A 22,178-nucleotide genomic window follows, 5' to 3' on the forward strand; every position below is an offset into this window, starting at 1 on the left:
AATACAAAACCGGAATACATTTATGAACAACAAAGGTTTGATTTGACTACAGCTTTGAAATCACGTATCACTGGCAAGATGCGTCGAGCGCCCTCTTTTACAAGGTTTGATAAAACGCCCAGTGACAGCTTTGACCAAGTTTCCCATTTTCCCCGGAAATTTGAAAATCCGATTATTTCCACCTTTAGCCTCTAAAACGATCGTAAATTATCTTTGCTATATTGTTATGGAATTAATACCATCGAAATATTTCGTGAAACTCTATAAACTGAGGCAAAAAGCCGTTATATATAGATAGGGGGGGTAAAATTTTGCTTACCTCTTACCCGTAGTTTTGTAAAACAAGGATTTAGTGTTACAATTTTATAGGCACCTCATAGAAATTGGCCTTCGGAGGCAAAAGCATGCCTGGATGAATAGTAACGATTTTATCCCTTCTGTAGAATCAGAAGGAACCCCTGATCCATATGCATGATTTTGGCAAGAATCGAGTTTGGATCAAAGATTGAAGAAATCACAAGGCTATATATGTATTGCCTTACCAATTTTGAGGATAAAGATCTAACTTCTAGATCTTTATCCCCAAATTTGGTAAGGCAATATATATATAGCCTTATACTCCTTGTCTAGGGTTCAATTCCCACAGAATGCATGTCTATGGTTCAAGTCCAGCCAGAGTCTTTTAATTTTCTGTTCTTTGGAGGACGTGGGAAGTATGATGGTAAGAAACAAAGTTTATTCATTGGGAACCAAAATGGTGTAATCGGTAGTTCCATATGCGATTAGACATTTCTGATCGGCACGGTTCAAGTCTAGGGTGAGTGATAGCTGGAAACGGTCTTTGCCCGGCACCCCTTCCCCTGACAAGGTTCCCAAGCGGCCAAGGGAATTCGCCGGCACCCCCCCCCTTGACAAGGGTTACAAAACTACCGTAGGGATGTTAACGGTGGTACAAATCAAACATCACAAAAAGTCTCCTCTAACAATTTGGTTTGTCATTGTGTTCGTTATAACTGGTTAGTACTAGTGATTTTGCGCGATAAGCGGATGGGGGTGGGAGGGGGGGTGGGGTTGGGGAGGGTCTTCCCTGTCGACATGGCTCTGATCTCTCTCTTTTGGTTACTGCTGGGATACTTTCTTTGTTATGTATGAGACATAAGATTCTCCATCCTTCAATCTGTAGCCCCAGATTAGATCAGACACGTTACGTGATCATGAATGGTACATAAAAGCTGTGTCCACTCTGGAGTTAATGGCTGCCCTCCTAGATGGTCTTGTCTCTTCTCTAATTTCATAAATAGATGAACCTCCTCTTGCAGTAAACAGCGAGAAAGTCTTGCTCGGGCAAAACTGTCAGATCAGAACCAACATGATGGTGTCGTTCCCTTCAACGAAACGCTTTACTTTTGTAAGTGTTGAATGATTCTTTAAAATGTGTCTTATTCTTGTCACAACCAGTTGTTACTATTTGGATTTTCATGTTCCCTTTTCAAAGCACTCATACTGACAGTACGAGCAGTATGAATAGCATGTTTTTATCTGATAAAGGTTTTAATAAAAACAGTCCAAATTTGGTGAGAATGAGTAATTAAGACCTATATTGCTTCTTCAATTTGTACAGAAATGTGTTTAAAGACTCAAGAGTCAACATGATTTCTTCTATTTACACATCAGGCAAAGAACAATCCCTGGAAGGCAGTGTGAAAACTGTTGAATAGAAACAGTTATGTATTTCATACTCTATTTCATTACATTATGAGACTGATAGAAAGTGCTTTAAAGCAAACATTATGCTCACAAATTGTCCTCAAATTTACATGAAGCTCACCAAGCTGCCTCTGAAGGGAGCCAATGCTCAACATATGCCTGCTTTGTCAAGATATAGCATATATTCCTAATACAATCCTCATCACATTACTACACAAGTCAAAGTAATACCATGTTCTGTTTGCAAATGTATCGAGACCACAACGACAAACTATGTTAACTTCCAGTGACATCGGTATTTAACTCAATGTCTTCAAAGTGAGGCCTGCTCACTTATATGGGACCACAGTACATATCTAGGTTTTCTTAGATTAGGAATTGGTAGTCATATATCAACGCTTCCATTTGTTAACGATTTTGACTTTTAACATCTGACAGGATCAGACCTATTGTACTATCTGACTGGGTCGCATTCAAACAGCTACCTTCTTTCATAGACCAATGCTTCCAATGGTAACATTCTGACCTATTGTACTATCTGACTGGGTCGCATTCAAACAGCTACCTTCTTTCATAGATCAATGCTTCCAATGGTAACATTCTGACCTATTGTACTATCTGACTGGGTCGCATTCAAACAGCTACCTTCCTTCATAGATCAATGCTTCCAATGGTAACTTTCTGACCTATTTTACTCTCTGACAGTGTCACATTCACAATGTTGCCTGTCTTCCATATATCAATGCTTCCAGAGCTAATGCAGCTGTTACTGATATCATGGTCCAATCAGGCTGTGTATCATATCAATGCTTGCATTGGTAATGTTCTGACTAATGTCACCCTCTGATTGGGTCAGATTCATGGAGCTGCCTGTCTCTCATATATCAATGCTTTCAGTGGTAATGTTCTGACTAATGTCACCCTCTGATTGGGTCAGATTCATGGAGCTGCCTGTCTCTCATATATCAATGCTTTCAGTGGTAATGTTCTGACTAATGTCACTCTCTGATTGGGTCAGATTCATGGAGCTGCCTGTCTCTCATATATCAATGCTTTCAGTGGTAATGTTCTGACTAATGTCACTCTCTGATTGGGTCAGATTCATGGAGCTGTCCATTGTTGAAGGGTCTTCTTCCTCCTCTGTGTCCATATCGAAGAGACGGATCCGTCGACCGTTGAGGAACAACTAGATGACAAAAAGAAGATGATACCTCAGATAAATTGACAACACTAATCAGGGTGACTTCCAGACAACTACTAAATGATACGTTCAACTTGAAGAATTGTCAGCAGTCCCTACCCAACAAACTTTACCAGGATCACATAAATCTGTTGATTGATTCATACATATTTTGTAATATATAATTCCAGTTAGCATTCCATAGATATGTAGAAACATAGCACTTCTAGGGGATTCTCTGTAAACCACAACACTGTAAAAGTCCTGTTCACACTCCAAAGTAAAATCGCGGGCAATGGGTACAAAACATCTTCATCGCACGCTGTACTTTTAACCACTTTTTTCCAATCAAGGATTTTTAAGAATGCTTACCACGCTTGACACTTTCCTAGATCCACTGACAGCAAACTTTAAAGCTCTCAAGTTTTCCAGCCTGTGATAGTGACTCACCAACTCTCCGGCATCTACCGTCAATCTGACGAAAGAAAGAAAAGAAACTGTGACCAAATTTAAAGAGCAAATATTAAAGAACTTATCCACACAGACCTGTACCACGCCATTTTCATCGCATCATCTAGCAACGAATGGGAGTTGTGATTGAAATTCTGCGTCTCTGAACCGACTACCCTGTTAATGGTTTAAGAAGTTACTTGATTGTTGTACCTAGCCTCCTAAAGAGCTTTTAAATTATAATTGTTAATAGATTCCTAAGTAATTTATGTTATATGCTTCAAAATATTTCAAAATGTAGAGTAAAGCTAGTAATACTGACAGAACTTATTCAATGGAGAGCATCGTGTTTAAAAGTGGTTAAGGCAGTGGACTTCTAGTCTAAGGCTTGCAGGCTTGAGTCCGGGCCAGATCATTACATTGTGTCCTTGGGTAAGACACTTTATCTCCATTGTCTCTCTTCACCCAGGTGTATAAATGGGGACCTGTGAGATAAAACTGTCAGCCGGGCGCTGTTTAGCTGCTGCCATGTGGAGGGATTGCCTCTATCTTTGACAGGTTATCGCTGACCGGGGTAATATTGTGATGCTCCTTGAGCATCGTTATCCGTGAATATGTCTGCACTCAATATTAAAATTAATAGATAACATCCATGTTTGTACACAGGGGGACAAAATGTGAAATAAAACATGTTTTTAGCATGGAATGTATATTCTATTTTATATTGGTTTGATTCTGCATTTTACACAAACTCTAACAACAGAGTAGCAAGAAATCAATGAAGAGTTTGGCTCAGAAAGGACCCAACATAGAGCTAATCATTCTTGTGATGTTACAGAGGGCAGCACACAAGCTCCTTAAACATACAAGATGCTTCCTAGCTGTTTGGGGGGAGTTGTTCTCACAAAGATCTCTCGTCATAAGCTAATGATGATAGTTGGCTTTATGTCTCCTTTAAATCAATGCCCCTGCTCATCGATGTCATTACTCAGTCCATGTTCCTTTAAATCAACTCCCTCAACCCCTTCCCCCCCCTCCCCCACACCTCCTAGCCCCCACCCAATCTCTCTGTAAATTACCCCAGTTCAAGTTCACTCACATGTCTTGACTTTCTGTGAGGACGGTTCCTTGGCTATTCGTTGGTAACGATGAAGTTTTATCGTCCAGACTACATATTGGGAGTTGGCAGAGGACAGAATCCTGAACGGTGTCATCGGCCTCTTGTAGAAGGATGGACAAGGTTGTATCATCGTAAAAAGCAGCGTCCAGTACCCGGTGCTTCTGACATCTACCGGTAAAAAGACAAAATTGATATTATCTAACAATTTCAAACAGAGATTTTTACAAAAGAAAATTAAGCAATACCTGATGCAGCTGATTACTTTTGATAACCATATTCCACTACCATGAGATACACTCGACTATCGGAGTCTGATATCCTGAATAAAGCTCTAGAAAGGCTTTTCTCTTCCCAAAAAGATTTAACGCCAAGAGCAAATTCAGCCCTAATTCTTTTTATGCAAAGTAGGGTGATAGTTGGTACATCTGCAATGGATGTATGATAGGTCTAGCTATGTGTGGATATTGCTATTGACAAGCACCGTCCAATTATGATTCGAAACATTTGTTGTGCCAGTTAAGACAACTAACTCACAAACGAGTAATTGCATAATTAATGACAACAGTAATTATCACAGCTACGGCTATTGTAAGTTTGTATTTGCTTTCTCTGCAGCAGTAAATAACATGATTTTAGTCAAACAAGTTACTCATGTGATTTGTTAAGTATCCTGTGCATTTGAAGAAAAATTTGGACTCTTAATGGCTATTCAGCTGTTCTTGCCGAGCTTGTGGGGCTAAATATGCGGCCATCGATCATATTTGTGTTGAAAATGGTCATGTCATTTTGACTAAAGTTTTGTAGTGCAACTTAAACTGTTGCTTGTGTATCCCATTTTGCATGCTTGTGTTTTTAAAATGTAAGCCATTTGGAAGGAAGCTTGGGGTGATGGGGAAGGGGGGGGGACGAGGGGGCACGTGCAACCATGGCACCAATGGCTACGGACCTGTTCCTTAATATTGTAAAATTGAAAATTGCAAAAGGAGAACCAACCACACATCACAAAATACAAAAATTAAAGAGAGAGGCTTTACCTGTTCACTGATGACTGCGAAACAGTCGACTGGTTCAGAGAACTGCCAAGTACACCAAATTGTAACCGGACTAGCTGAAGATTTGGACTAGAAAAGTAAAAGAAAACAACACAAAACTATTAAATAACAATACCTGATAACATTTCTCATAAACAGGCTGTCACAAACGTTTCTGGTAATCACTGCACTTGATAGGAGAGGGGGGTGGCAAGGGGGGGAAGAGGAGAGGCAAAAAAATGTTGTGATTAAGACTATAGATGCAACGCTATTTGTTCCTAGATAAACTTATCCCATTTGAAGCTCACTTTCTGACACACACTGACAGCTTCATTCACGCCATATTATTCTTCAGAATTTCAAAAGACGGTGATAATTCTTTCTCAGTATTTTTAGCAAACTTATATAACGTTTTGTGTGAAACGTTGAACAATAGTTAATCAAACCTCTGACACTTTTCATCCGGAACAGCTGAACGAGTCGATATATTATTCTGGCGAGACTATACTGCACTTTTCTTAACTCGTACACACAATGTTAACAAAACCAAATATTTCAGGATATTGGATATTTCTTGATTAAGATAAGTAAATCAGGTGATTTTGGCTAAGTGTCTTTTAATGGTTTCAGCTTTAAACCTCTTTACAGAAACAGGAACTTTTCTTTGGGGGGGGGGGGATTTATTCATAAAAGCTTTAGTGAAATTCAGGGGCATATTTTCTTCTACAGCATTACAAATATCAATGGAAAGTTGAAGAAATGGGTGATTTCAAACCTGATCGCAACATGACGATACACTACTTTAAACGATGAATTTTTCTTTTTTAAATATCCTGCATCTGGAGACACTTGTAATAGTACTACAGAAAAACCAGATGTTATTGACAAACCTTTGAGTTAATGAATGCTTCATGAAGTACAGACTATCAACTGGAGGTTTACTATCGATGAATACCGTGTACACTAGATTACCATCAGAAGGAATGTGTCTGGAAAGAAAATGGAAACCAAGCATTTACATGAAAAAAAATGCCGTAATAATGATTCCCACCCAATCCTATCTATGAACACAGTTTAGGCTTTGCTCCCTAATATTCAAACTTTTTTGCTTGGTGAACCCAATTTCCACCTTGATCATGTTGGGGACCTTCAAGTGGTGAATGTTGTGGCCTGGGGAAGGGACGGAAGGGGAGGAGGTATTCCCCTCACAAACGAGAATTATATGAATAAGGGTGCTTAGTAGCAAAATGGTGTTATCTTTTGCAACTTTTGAAGTAATATATGTTCAAGATTTTACTCCTATCCTTTACAAAATTTCAACAGTGTTTTTATTCCTCCAAAAGTTTTAATGATCCTCCTGAGTAAAAATTGTTCCTAGTGTTAAGTAGAAAAATGTTAGTAAAAGTCATTTCAGTTGGCAATATGGACAAGAATATTCACTGAATAATTTGGAAATCCAATTCAGGTTTGTGCTTAACACCATGGCAAGTTTACTCTAGTTATGTGAAATTACTTGGGTATTAGTTGTTACACTTCACTATAAATGTGTTTCATCACATCATGTTCATGTTACAGAATATTTAAGCATTCTGTGTAGTAAGCCAAACTTGAACACAGTTGCAATATTAACATTTGCTTACTTAGTCATTTCATTCAGCACTCTCTAAAACATTTCTACATTAATTCTAGCTCATCATTGCCCTCCCCCCTATTTCTCTCCTACCCTCCCATCAACCAATAGTCTTCCCCACACATATCTTTCCACTCCTTAAATTTCTATTGTTGGTCCTTGCATGTATTGCATATTTGTAATAACTAAATTTATATTCTTACTGGACCATAAATTGCTGGTATTTACTGCTCAGGCTCTCTGGAGTTTCCACGGATTTATAAAGTGGATAGACGTCCTTGACAATGACAGACTGACCACACATATGCTGGAAGAACAAAATACCATCCACAAAAATAATCATAATAATATTAATAACAATGAAACAATAACATTCAAGGACAATAGAACTAGACAATATAAAAAACAAAGAATTAAAAGTCAAAGGTTCTACAGTCACAACAAATTGTTACTTCTGTTGTTTTTATTAAAACAAAACCAATCTGACTAAAGCAAATCATTAACAAGTTTTGAAGAGTGGAGGACTTGCTTGGCTAAAGCAGTGCTTAATGGACATGCCATGTGTTTCCAACTGAGCTGTCCAGCCCTTCAACTATTGGAGCCAGCTTCTTCTTGCCAATCCACCCCCTGCTAACAGTGATCACTAATATGGAACCATTGCTGGACCAAATATTACAACATTGATTGTAAACTTTCAAAATAATTTGAAGCCATGTGGAACACGAAATGTACATGTTAGAGTTCTAAGAGAAGATGAAATAGTGCAATGCAGGGCTGAAAGAATAAGGTACATTACTGTAGCTAAGAATAAAATCATTTCACCCCATGTAGCAATATTTCTGGTTTTGTCTCCATACACATATTTAAATGTTCGTTGGTACCTCTTTATTGCAACATAAGAATCTACCACCCTTGATTAAACACAAGATGAAATTTGGTAGTTCTAGTCATACCGAACAATATCTCCATTAACATCTATTGGCAGACGTGAAGTCTTACTTTTTGTTTAATACGGCCTAATACAGACAAACAAATACTAAATAAGAAATTCGATTAAAAATATAAAAAAATACTCACCCCTGTCTTTATAAGGACTTCACTGACAGTTTCTATGAGAGCATCGTGGAGTTGAAGCAAGGACTTCTCTCGATGGTTGGGAAATATAAACATGCTAGATTTGACCTCTGGATGTGCCTCTAGGAAGTCCAGCCAGGGGTTCGAAGACCCAGTGAAAGGGTGAGAGAGGTCCTCTTTCTTAAAATATTGACCAACATGTTCAAGAGTAAAACCAGACTTGGTCTCTGAGAAATCCTAGAAATTTGCAAAAAGCAAGAGTAAGTTATAGATCTTTATGAAAAAACAGTACATCATGAAATTTAAAAACAAAAATACAACAATTTTAAGGGCTACATCACTACACCTTCACCTTCTTATTAATGAATTATTAATAAAATTACTGAATAAATTATGGAGCAAATGAAGCATCCACTATTAAGAATTATTTTACTTAAAACATTATCCCTTTCCTGCTCTTGATCAAAGTTAAACGGATATTCGGTGGCAGAGAACGTGATGCTAATATGGAGAAGAAACATATTGTACACGGTTAGTTAAAAACCCAATCTCAAGAAGCTTGTCTCTAACTCAAGGAACTGAATGGAACCTATTTTAACTGACTAATCCCACGATTCTTCTCTGGAGTTTATCACAGTAGGTTGTCTATGACGTACCTACAGCAAATGTGCTTCAAAAGCTTTGACTTTCCTATTGTAACTTGTCTTATTGATTTATCCATTGAAAACTTGATACATTTGGGATGTGCTCTTAGCTGTCCATGTATTTGGAATTTGATCAAAAAAGCAACCTTTCTTGTGGAAATATTGTTTGCCTCTGTGAAATTAAGTGGGCTAAAGGTATTGAAGAAGAAATTAACAAAAACCTTTTTCAGCTGAATTTCACTCATAACAACATTTAATCTACTGTTGCCAGATGCATTCACAAAATACCAGCAACTGAAAATTTGCATCTTTGCCGTAAAGTTGCTACCAGGACGTGGTCTTTGACCGAAAGATGCAGAAAATTACCAGTGTTTGTTAATTAATCAATCAACCTTAGCCATCGGAATATCCCTCTATAGAATAGACTATCACACAAAAACGATTTACAGCATTGCCAAAGACAAGAGAAATTAATAAAGTTATATTTGCCGGTTCATTAACAAACATCTTCAATAATACCCACTGCTATGTTTCTAAATGTATCAACCATTATATTAATTGAAAATGTTTCATCACCTGAGAAAAATTTTCTTCCAGGAAGTCAGCCACAAAGTTAATGTCTTTCTGATACATCTGTTAACGAACAAACGAATAGCGAAACATGAATTTTTCTTCTCACAAAGCCTAGTTTTGTCAATAGGTTTCCGTGACGAGTGTGTAAAAACTCCTGTTGTGTTTTCAAGACACTTTTACAAAAAAAAGCACACACCCATTTTTGAAACTGGCTCACCTAAAAATACTGTAAATCACTTTAAAACTTGGAAAAGAGCACAGAAATTTATGGCTAGAATAAGGATTTGAACCAGTGACCTCTGGGTTACAGACCCAGTGCTCTACCACCTGAGCTAACTAGCACTTAGTTGGTAGCGATTCCTATAAAGCCAATGACATGCTGGGGGCCACCTACCTAATTACCTACCTACCATAGGCGTAGGAGGCGGGGAGACTGGGGGGGCTGCAGCCATCCCAACCAAATATTATTGTGAAAATTTGGGCAATATGCTGAGAATGTTTTGGGCACCTACTGAAAGAAAAATAAATTGCAATGTGTTTTTCAATGGTCAAACTTATTATTATTATTATTGTACCTGCTTCCCCAAAAGTTATAACCAATATGGAAGGGTAATAACACAGCATATGATTGTATGTAATTGGCATGCGATATAATAACCGATGCATGCCTATATGATATGTATATTAAGATGTTGAACCGATGCGAACCGCCCGAAAAAGTTTGGTTATATTTTTCAGGCATTACAGCCCCCCAAATCAAATTGAGCTCCTACGCCTATGCTACCTACCCAAAATACAACAAAATTTAGAAATATAAAACACAGATCACCAAATAAAATCTTCTAACCTTACTGACTGCTGGGATAACTGGTTCTTCCATCATTCTCATCATCTGGACAAATAACCATCTGAAAAACGCTTTAAAATTCTTCAGACTATTTTCGATGACTCTGAAGAAGAAAAAAAAATGATGAGTTTTCATTTTATCAAAACTGTTTCGTATGTTTGTTTTTCATCCAGTAGTTTAAAAATGATACAAGGTTAATATGAACTACTGCCCTCATTTTTCCATGAAAATCCGTTGTTATAGAAAGGTACGTTTCAAAGTGCTTATCCTGCAGCAATTGTTCTTTATAATCCTGTATTTTCACATGATTTGCCACAAATTCTATACCAAGCATGACCTCACAGCTAATTCCGCTAAGTTTGATGCTGTGTGGTTTTGACCAAACCTGTTGAATCTGCTCCAGAATCAAACCCTTTGCCTACTCCATTGGGGATGAGGGGAGGAGTTGGGGAGGGGGAATGGGGGAGGGGGGTAATAATGACAGTGCCAATACCTCTCTTACCAATGTTGCTCCACAGCTACACCCAATTTTAGACAGAGGGTTGCTGTCATATCACTCCTATCTAGTTCTGCAAAACTTGTCAAATTGCAATCTCTGGCTCCAGATTATACGGTACTGTGAGTTGATCGCACCTACAATTTCGTTTGTGATTATTGAAGAAGGGATCCTATGAGACATGTCCTCGAGGTTTTGAGTCAAACAAATTTGTATATAGGCACCTTAGCTTATGTTTTAGGAGGCAACTCTTTTCCTTCTGCTCAAGTGGAAACTTGAACTAGCCAATCACCCAGGGTGTCTGTACGCCTTTTCATCCGGCGTGTTTGCATGCTTGTGAGCTGTTTCATGCGATTGCGGTTACTTTGAATTAGAGACCAGTAAAACGTTACATATTGGGCACATCAGGACTGATACGACGAAACCCTCTGTACAAATGCTGGAGAGTTCTGTTCAGTGAATACATCTGAACAAGGATCTTAACCTCTCATCCTGCCTTGAGTTGATATGTGAACTAACTGCTTAGCTGTTCACACATCTGTATGGATTCTCAATATGTGAACTGACTATTATGCTGTTCACCTATCTGTATGGATTCTCAATATGTGAACTGACTGCTATGCTGTTCACACATCTGTATGGATTCTCAATATGTGAACTGACTGCTATGCTGTTCACACATCTGTATTGACTCCCAATATCTGAACTGACTGCTTAGCTGTTCACACATCTGTATGGATTCTCAATATGTGAACTGACTGCTATGCTGTTCACACATCTGTATGGATTCTCAATATGTGAACTGACTGTTATGCTGTTCACACATCTGTATCGATTCTCAATATGTGAACTGACTGTTATGCTGTTCACACATCTGTATGGATTCTCAATATGTGAACTGACTGCTATGCTGTTCACACATCTGTATGGATTCTCAATATGTGAACTGACTGTTATGCTGTTCACACATCTGTATCGATTCCCAATATGTGAACTGACTACTAAGCTGTTCACACATCTGTATGGATTCCCAATATGTGAACTGACTGTTATGCTGTTCACACATCTGTATGGATTCTCAATATGTGAACTGACTTCTATGCTGTTCACACATCTGTATGGATTCCCAATATGTGAACTGACTGCTTAGCTGTTGACACATCTGTATGGATTCTCAATATGTGAACTGACTGTTATGCTGTTCACACATCTGTATGGATTCTCAATATGTGAACTGACTTCTATGCTGTTCACACATCTGTATTGACTCCCAATATCTGAACTGACTGCTTAGCTGTTCACACATCTGTATGGATTCTCAATATGTGAACTGACTGCTATGCTGTTCACACATCTGTATGGATTCTCAATATGTGAACTGACTGTTATGCTGTTCACACATCTGTATCGATTCTCAATATGTGAACTGACTGTTATGCTGTTCACACATCTGTATGGATTCTCAATATGTGAACTGACTGCTATGCTGTTCACACATCTGTATGGATTCTCAATATGTGAACTGACTGTTATGCTGTTCACACATCTGTATCGATTCCCAATATGTGAACTGACTACTAAGCTGTTCACACATCTGTATGGATTCCCAATATGTGAACTGACTGTTATGCTGTTCACACATCTGTATGGATTCTCAATATGTGAACTGACTTCTATGCTGTTCACACATCAGTATGGATTCCCAATATGTGAACTGACTGCTTAGCTGTTGACACATCTGTATGGATTCTCAATATGTGAACTGACTGTTATGCTGTTCACACATCTGTATGGATTCTCAATATGTGAACTGACTTCTATGCTGTTCACACATCTGTATCGATTCCCAATATGTGAACTGACTGCTTAGCTGTTCACACATCTGTATGGATTCTCAATATGTGAACTGACTGCTATGCTGTTCACACATCTGTATGGATTCTCAATATGTGAACTGACTGTTATGCTGTTCACACATCTGTATGGATTCTTAATATGTGAACTGACTGCTATGCTGTTCACACATCTGTATGGATTCTCAATATGTGAACTGACTTCTATGCTGTTCACACATCTGTATCGATTCCCAATATGTGAACTGACTGCTTAGCTGTTCACACATCTGTATGGATTCTCAATATGTGAACTGCCTGCTATGCTGTTCACACATCTGTATGGATTCTCAATATGTGAACTGACTGTTATGCTGTTCACACATCTGTATGGATTCTCAATATGTGAACTGACTTCTATGCTGTTCACACATCTGTATGGATTCTCAATATGTGAACTGACTGTTATGCTGTTCACACATCTGTATGGATTCTCAATATGTGAACTGACTTCTATGCTGTTCACACATCTGTATCGATTCCCAATATGTGAACTGACTGCTTAGCTGTTCACACATCTGTATGGATTCTCAATATGTGAACTGACTGCTATGCTGTTCACACATCTGTATGGATTCTCAATATGTGAACTGACTGTTATGCTGTTGACACATCTGTATCGATTCTCAATATGTGAACTGACTGTTATGCTGTTCACACATCTGTATCGATTCCCAATATGTGAACTGACTGCTTAGCTGTTTCTGACTTTGTTGTATCGAATGATATTGACATTTTAGCACTAACTGAAACATGGCTGGGAAATGTGACTGACAGCTCTGTAATAGGTAACCTTGTCCCTACGGGTTATGAATTTGAGCATGTCCCCCGTTCCACCGGAAAGACTGGAGGAGGGGTTGGGTTGCTGTTTAAATCTGGATTATCACTAAAGATTAACACCTCGACTAAGGATAATCTCTACACGCATTTTGAGCATATGGATTGCTGTATCAGCACTGGTGATTTACAATTTGCATTAAGTGTTATCTACCGACCCCCTCCCTCTTCTAAAAATGGATTCAAGAATTCTATATTTTTTGATGAATGGGCACTTTATCTAGAAAGTATTACAGCCATGAAAGATCGTGTGACCATCGTTGGTGATTTGAACTTTCACCTGGATAACCCTAATGATGTTGATTCACAGAAGTTTTCTAGACTTTTAAATGTCCATGGTTTAAAACAACATGTCGTTGGTGCAACTCATCGTGCTGGACATACCCTGGATGTAGTGATAACCCGAGAACACAGTGACATACTGTATGGTTCACCATCTATTGTTGACGCATGTCTTGGTAATATGAATGGAAATTTGACTTGTGATCATTACGCTGTAAGTCTCAACATCAATACGCATAAACCAGATCACATTCGCAAAGTTACAACGTTCAGAAAGTTTCGTGATATCAATGTTCCTGATTTTATCGATGACATCAAACATTGTGAAACCTTAATGAATGTCAATCAGTCGGTTGAGGAGCTAGTGGCTGCCTACATTAATCATTTGAGCAAATTAGTTGATCGCCATGCACCAGAATGTACCAAGACAATTACTTTACGACCCAATACCCCATGGTACACAGACACACTCAGACATGCAAAACATGAACGAAGAAAGGCTGAAAGAAAATGGAGGACGACTCGTCTTACTGTCCACTGGCAAATTTATAGAAACCAATGTAAAGTTGTTAATAAACTTCTAGTTCAAGAAAAACGGAACTATTATTGCAACAAAATTGCGGAATGTGGCAGTGATCAAAGACGACTTTTCAGTCTAACCAAAGACTTAATGGGTGAACCAAATGATGCCACATTGCCATCAGACACATGTGTTGAAAGTCTTGCTAATCAATTTGGTGAGTTCTTTATAAACAAGGTAGCAGCTATTCGTGAGGAATATGATACTTGTGATGCCACGGCCAGTGTAGACGTAATGGCAGACGATAGTATTTTTGGTGGTTGTCCTCTAGAATCTTTCTCTCCTGCCACCGAAGAAGAGGTACGGAAGCTAATTACAAGCTCCCCAACAAAGTCCTGCAACTTGGATCCTATACCTACCTGGCTATTGAAGCAATGTGTCGATGCACTCCTGCCAATTATAACCGCCATCATAAACCAATCACTGATTGAATCAAAGGTGCCGTCTTGTTTTAAGCGTTCTATTGTTAAACCACTGCTCAAAAAGCCTGGTATGAATAAAGAAGTGTTTAAAAACTACCGACCTGTATCAAATTTACCTTTTATATCCAAACTTTTAGAAAAAGTTGTTGCAATACGCCTTCAACATCACTTAAATGCCAATGCTTTGCATGATAATCTCCAATCTGCATATCGCCAGTACCATTCAACTGAGTCAGCTTTACTAAGAGTACATAACGATATTGCTGCAGCTCTTGACAAGAGGTCCCAAACAATGATGGTCATGTTGGACCTATCGGCAGCCTTCGATCTTATTGATCATGAGATCTTATTTAATCGTCTCCAACATACTTTTGGAATTGCGTCAAACTCATTAAAATGGTTTAAATCATATTTTAGGGACAGAATGCAATGTATACAAATTGATAATGTTATATCTGACGAGAAACAGCTAAGATTTGGGGTGCCACAAGGATCTGTACTTGGTCCTTTGATATATTGTATGTTTACCCGTCCAGTTGGAGAAATAATTCAGCGCCATAACATCAACCATCACTGTTATGCTGATGATACACAATTGTATTTGAATTTTGGTGCCCTTGAGTCCTGGAATGATGTATCTTTAAAGGTCCAAGCATGCCTTTCAGATATAGTCAGGTGGATGCGGGTTAATTGCTTGAAACTTAACCAGGACAAAACTGAGTTCATTGTATTTTCACCAAAATTTCAGGGTAATGCTATTCAAGACTTGTATATAAATATGGGACCTAACACCATATGTTCAGTTCCTAAAGTAAAGAATTTAGGTGTATATCTTGATCACAATCTTACCATGGATAATCAAGTTGACTCTATCTGTAAGTCCTGTTATTGGCAGATCCGGAATATTGGCAAAATTAGAAGGTATATCTCAGATGATGCATGTAAGACTTTAATCCATGCCCTTGTGACATCAAAACTGGACTACTGCAATGCCCTGCTATATGGCCTGCCTCACAAGCTAACCGATCGCCTTCAGCGAGTTCAGAATCGCGCTGCACGGCTTGTGAGTCGCACTCGTAGACATGAGCATATTACACCCGTATTACGTGACTTACATTGGTTGCCGATTCATTGCAGGTTCAATTATAAGATTCTGTTATATACATATAAGTCACTTAATGGTTTAGCCCCTATCTACCTCTCTGAATTAATGCATAAATACAAGCCTACTCGATCTCTACGCTCAGAATCCAAGTCCTTACTTACCAAACCTGTCATTAAAACTTCTACATACGGAAACAGGCGTTTCGATTACTCATCTGCGACATTATGGAACAGTTTATCGGAGGAAGCTAAGTGTGCCAAAAATATAGATGAATTTAAAAAACTAGTCAAAACCTTTCTATTTAGATCTGCATTCCATTAACTGTGTTTTCTATACTATTTATTGTCACATTATTACTACGCATTTTCCATTTTGCGTTTTTGCGTTTATAGCGCTTTTAAATTTAAAATTGTTGTCAGATTTATATATATTTTAAATTTTAAGAATTTGTTTGTATCATTTTCGCTTTTACATTTGCAGTTTTTATACAATTTATTGTCAGTTGGTATTTAACAAATTTTCTACCCTTTTTGTACCTTACATTATCGATTTATATATTTGTATATCATGATTGTTTGTATTTTACTGTAAAGCGCCTTAGAGCAATTTCTGATTGGATAAGGCGCTATAGAAATTTTGTATAATAAATAAATAATAAATAAATAATTAGCTGTTCACACATCTGTATGGATTCTCAATATGTGAACTGACTGTTATGCTGTTCACACATCTGTATGGATTCTCAATATGTGAACTGACTGCTATGCTGTTCACACATCTGTATGGATTCCCAATATGTGAACTGACTGCTTAGCTGTTCACACATCTGTATGGATTCTCAATATGTGAACTGACTGTTATGCTGTTCACACATCTGTATGGATTCTCAATATGTGAACTGACTGTTATGCTGTTCACACATCTGTATCGATTCCCAATATGTGAACTGACTGCTTAGCTGTTCACACATCTGTATGGATTCTCAATATGTGAACTGACTGTTATGCTGTTCACACATCTGTATCGATTCCCAATATGTGAACTGACTACTAAGCTGTTCCCACATCTGTATCGATTCCCAATATGTGAACTGACTGCTTAGCTGTTGACACATCTGTATGGATTCTCAATATGTGAACTGACTTCTATGCTGTTCACACATCTGTATGGATTCTCAATATGTGAACTGACTGTTATGCTGTTCACACATCTGTATGGATTCTCAATATGTGAACTGACTGCTATGCTGTTCACACATCTGTATGGATTCTCAAAATGTGAACTGACTGTTATGCTGTTCACACATCTGTATGGATTCTCAATATGTGAACTGACTGTTATGCTGTTCACACATCTGTATGGATTCTCAATATGTGAACTGACTGCTATGCTGTTCACACATCTGTATGGATTCTCAATATGTGAACTGACTGCTATGCTGTTCACACATCTGTATGGATTCTCAATATGTGAACTGACTGTTATGCTGTTCACACATCTGTATGGATTCTCAATATGTGAACTGACTTCTATGCTGTTCACACATCTGTATCGATTCCCAATATGTGAACTGACTGCTTAGCTGTTCACACATCTGTATCGATTCCCAATATGTGAACTGACTTCTATGCTGTTCACACATCTGTATGGATTCTCAATATGTGAACTGACTGCTTAGCTGTTCACACATCTGTATCGATTCCCAATATGTGAACTGACTGCTAAGCTGTTCACACATCTGTATGGATTCTCAATATGTGAACTGACTGTTATGCTGTTCACACATCTGTATCGATTCCCAATATGTGAACTGACTACTAAGCTGTTCACACATCTGTATGGATTCCCAATATGTGAACTGACTGTTATGCTGTTCACACATCTGTATGGATTCTCAATATGTGAACTGACTTCTATGCTGTTCACACATCTGTATGGATTCCCAATATGTGAACTGACTGCTTAGCTGTTGACACATCTGTATGGATTCTCAATATGTGAACTTACTGCTATGCTGTTCACACATCTGTATGGATTCTCAATATGTGAACTGACTGTTATGCTGTTCACACATCTGTATGGATTCTCAATATGTGAACTGACTGCTTAGCTGTTCACACATCTGTATGGATTCTCAATATGTGAACTGACTTCTATGCTGTTCACACATCTGTATCGATTCCCAATATGTGAACTGACTGCTTAGCTGTTCACACATCTGTATGGATTCCCAATATGTGAACTGACTGCTATGCTGTTCACACATCTGTATCGATTCTCAATATGTGAACTGACTGTTATGCTGTTCACACATCTGTATGGATTCTCAATATGTGAACTGACTGTTATGCTGTTCACACATCTGTATCGATTCCCAATATGTGAACTGACTACTAAGCTGTTCACACATCTGTATGGATTCCCAATATGTGAACTGACTGTTATGCTGTTCACACATCTGTATGGATTCTCAATATGTGAACTGACTTCTATGCTGTTCACACATCTGTATGGATTCCCAATATGTGAACTGACTGCTTAGCTGTTCACACATCTGTATGGATTCTCAATATGTGAACTGACTGTTATGCTGTTCACACATCTGTATGGATTCTTAATATGTGAACTGACTGCTATGCTGTTCACACATCTGTATGGATTCTCAATATGTGAACTGACTTCTATGCTGTTCACACATCTGTATCGATTCCCAATATGTGAACTGACTGCTTAGCTGTTCACACATCTGTATGGATTCTCAATATGTGAACTGCCTGCTATGCTGTTCACACATCTGTATGGATTCTCAATATGTGAACTGACTGTTATGCTGTTCACACATCTGTATGGATTCTCAATATGTGAACTGACTTCTATGCTGTTCACACATCTGTATCGATTCCCAATATGTGAACTGACTGCTTAGCTGTTCACACATCTGTATGGATTCTCAATATGTGAACTGACTGCTATGCTGTTCACACATCTGTATGGATTCTCAATATGTGAACTGACTGTTATGCTGTTCACACATCTGTATCGATTCTCAATATGTGAACTGACTGTTATGCTGTTCACACATCTGTATCGATTCCCAATATGTGAACTGACTGCTTAGCTGTTCACACATCTGTATGGATTCTCAATATGTGAACTGACTGCTATGCTGTTCACACATCTGTATGGATTCTCAATATGTGAACTGACTGCTTAGCTGTTCACACATCTGTATGGATTCTCAATATGTGAACTGACTGTTATGCTGTTCACACATCTGTATGGATTCTCAATATGTGAACTGACTGTTATGCTGTTCACACATCTGTATCGATTCCCAATATGTGAACTGACTGCTTAGCTGTTCACACATCTGTATGGATTCTCAATATGTGAACTGACTGTTATGCTGTTCACACATCTGTATCGATTCCCAATATGTGAACTGACTACTAAGCTGTTCCCACATCTGTATCGATTCCCAATATGTGAACTGACTGCTTAGCTGTTGACACATCTGTATGGATTCTCAATATGTGAACTGACTGTTATGCTGTTCACACATCTGTATGGATTCTCAATATGTGAACTGACTGTTATGCTGTTCACACATCTGTATGGATTCTCAATATGTGAACTGACTGCTATGCTGTTCACACATCTGTATGGATTCTCAAAATGTGAACTGACTGTTATGCTGTTCACACATCTGTATCGATTCTCAATATGTGAACTGACTGTTATGCTGTTCACACATCTGTATGGATTCTCAATATGTGAACTGACTGCTATGCTGTTCACACATCTGTATGGATTCTCAACATGTGAACTGACTGTTATGCTGTTCACACATCTGTATCGATTCCCAATATGTGAACTGACTACTAAGCTGTTCACACATCTGTATGGATTCCCAATATGTGAACTGACTGTTATGCTGTTCACACATCTGTATGGATTCTCAATATGTGAACTGACTTCTATGCTGTTCACACATCTGTATGGATTCCCAATATGTGAACTGACTGCTTAGCTGTTGACACATCTGTATGGATTCTCAATATGTGAACTTACTGCTATGCTGTTCACACATCTGTATGGATTCTCAATATGTGAACTGACTGTTATGCTGTTCACACATCTGTATCGATTCCCAATATGTGAACTGACTGCTTAGCTGTTCACACATCTGTATGGATTCTCAATATGTGAACTGACTGCTATGCTGTTCACACATCTGTATGGATTCTCAATATGTGAACTGACTGTTATGCTGTTCACACATCTGTATGGATTCTCAATATGTGAACTGACTTCTATGCTGTTCACACATCTGTATCGATTCCCAATATGTGAACTGACTGCTTAGCTGTTCACACATCTGTATCGATTCCCAATATGTGAACTGACTGCTATGCTGTTCACACATCTGTATGGATTCTCAATATGTGAACTGACTGTTATGCTGTTCACACATCTGTATGGATTCTCAATATGTGAACTGACTTCTATGCTGTTCACACATCTGTATCGATTCCCAATATGTGAACTGACTGCTTAGCTGTTCACACATCTGTATGGATTCTCAATATGTGAACTGACTGTTATGCTGTTCACACATCTGTATGGATTCTCAATATGTGAACTGACTGCTATGCTGTTCACACATCTGTATCGATTCCCAATATGTGAACTGACTGCTTAGCTGTTCACACATCTGTATGGATTCTCAATATGTGAACTGACTGTTATGCTGTTCACACATCTGTATGGATTCTCAATATGTGAACTGACTGTTATGCTGTTGACACATCTGTATCGATTCCCAATATGTGAACTGACTGCTTAGCTGTTCACACATCTGTATGGATTCTCAATATGTGAACTGACTGTTATGCTGTTCACACATCTGTATGGATTCTCAATATGTGAACTGACTGCTATGCTGTTCACACATCAGCTTTGAGAGAAACTTGTAGTTACTTTATTATATGTGAATGCTTTGACGACAATTTTTACCCTTGAAAACACTTACTGCAACAATTCATTTGATTTGAGCAAGAACGAGCCAACGGAAGACATCGCATCTGTGGGAGAGAGAATGAAAAGACAATGTTATAATCTCGCAAACAGTCTAAAGCGTGTATCAGCCCCTGTATAGACTAGGGTATCTGGGAGTCCTGGAAAAGTGTTGAGAACAGATTGGAAACACTGATAAGAATTGGTATGTGTGAGATTTGTTTAGTTTTTACCTGGAACCTTGGTGAGAATGGGTAGCTGGAAATTTTCCGACCTTTGGCTACGACGGGCGCACTACTGAACCAATGGCACAGTTTAAACATAAACATACAACAGACTTCATGTGTGAAATGAGAGATGTATATGAAAAATAAAGAATCAATTTGAGTTTTGAACAAATCCTTTTATAATTCCAGAATCAATAGACTGAAGAAAGAGGGTGGGGGGAGGGGGTAGAGGAGAGGGGATGGGGAACCTATGATATTACTCTTTGCCTCAACAAAAAGAACAAGAAGCTGATACTTTTGATAAACTGCATGATCAGTTTACAGTTGAGTACAGCTTACATGTATACAGCAGAACTGAGTATTGTAACAAATTATATGGTTTTTATGAGATATTTGGCTCACTTCCAAAGACTGACAAAACAAAAGCCTCAAGCGAATTGTAAGAGAAGAGTAAATAAATGCTGTCTGCGGATTCTGACACCGTGCCAAGTGTTATAAGAATAGACCTGCCTCACCTTGTATAGCCTCCGGTGATAGTCCCAGAATGCCAAACTTATCATACCATCTGGCCATGCCGTACAATTCACTGAGTTCAAATAGCAATGTTTTGCCAACTCTGCCAGAGAAAACAACAAAAGAAGCATCCAAATTGTATCAAAAAAACCAACTAGGACAGGATAATTGCATACATTAGACACAACCTCCAATAGCCTTGTATTAAACCTATCCTCAATTCCCCAATCATTATAGAAGAATTTCTGTTTTGTTAAGGCTAGGCGAAGAATTCTACAATGTGTAACCGTCGATAAAGCAAAAAAATGTAGCCATGGAAAGAAAACACTTGGCCTCCTTAGTTGCCTTAAGTATAAACCATAATCCACACCACACCAGATTCACTCAAGCTGCTTGAGCAATGTTACTGCAAAGGTCTACCTAGATTTTACCCCCACCTGCCCCCCTTCTCCCCCACCCACCAACAAAGGCACATTTAGCTGTCAGTGAGCATGAAAAGTTCATGTCAATAACAAGGTTCAGTCTTCATTACTACAAGTAATCTAAACAGGT

General features: G+C 38.4%; 1 protein-coding gene across 6 annotated transcripts in view; it reads right to left on the reverse strand.

Annotated features, from left to right (window-relative positions):
- Window positions 1–1,703: 1,703 nt before the first annotated feature.
- Window positions 1,704–22,178, reverse strand: part of LOC139967673 (anaphase-promoting complex subunit 4-like) — a 43,654-nt gene continuing 23,179 nt past the window's right edge. For 4 of the 6 annotated variants that reach the window (XM_071971664.1, XM_071971666.1, XM_071971665.1 and 1 more), the window contains exons 11-21: window positions 21,629–21,729; window positions 20,903–20,954; window positions 10,257–10,359; window positions 9,413–9,469; window positions 8,196–8,429; window positions 7,322–7,425; window positions 6,379–6,477; window positions 5,492–5,578; window positions 4,437–4,625; window positions 3,260–3,362; window positions 1,704–2,893 (exon numbers count right to left, since the gene is read on the reverse strand). In XM_071971664.1, the coding sequence (XP_071827765.1) occupies window positions 2,747–2,893; window positions 3,260–3,362; window positions 4,437–4,625; window positions 5,492–5,578; window positions 6,379–6,477; window positions 7,322–7,425; window positions 8,196–8,429; window positions 9,413–9,469; window positions 10,257–10,359; window positions 20,903–20,954; window positions 21,629–21,729 (1,276 nt within the window). In that variant the 3' untranslated portion in view covers window positions 1,704–2,746. The remainder of the gene's footprint in view (window positions 2,894–3,259; window positions 3,363–4,436; window positions 4,626–5,491; window positions 5,579–6,378; window positions 6,478–7,321; window positions 7,426–8,195; window positions 8,430–9,412; window positions 9,470–10,256; window positions 10,360–20,902; window positions 20,955–21,628; window positions 21,730–22,178) is intronic. The other 2 variants (XR_011793073.1, XR_011793074.1) reach the window with 2 other exon arrangements.

The sequence above is a fragment of the Apostichopus japonicus genome, chromosome 5 (assembly GCF_037975245.1).
Source record: "Apostichopus japonicus isolate 1M-3 chromosome 5, ASM3797524v1, whole genome shotgun sequence".
NCBI lineage: Eukaryota > Metazoa > Echinodermata > Holothuroidea > Aspidochirotida > Stichopodidae > Apostichopus > Apostichopus japonicus.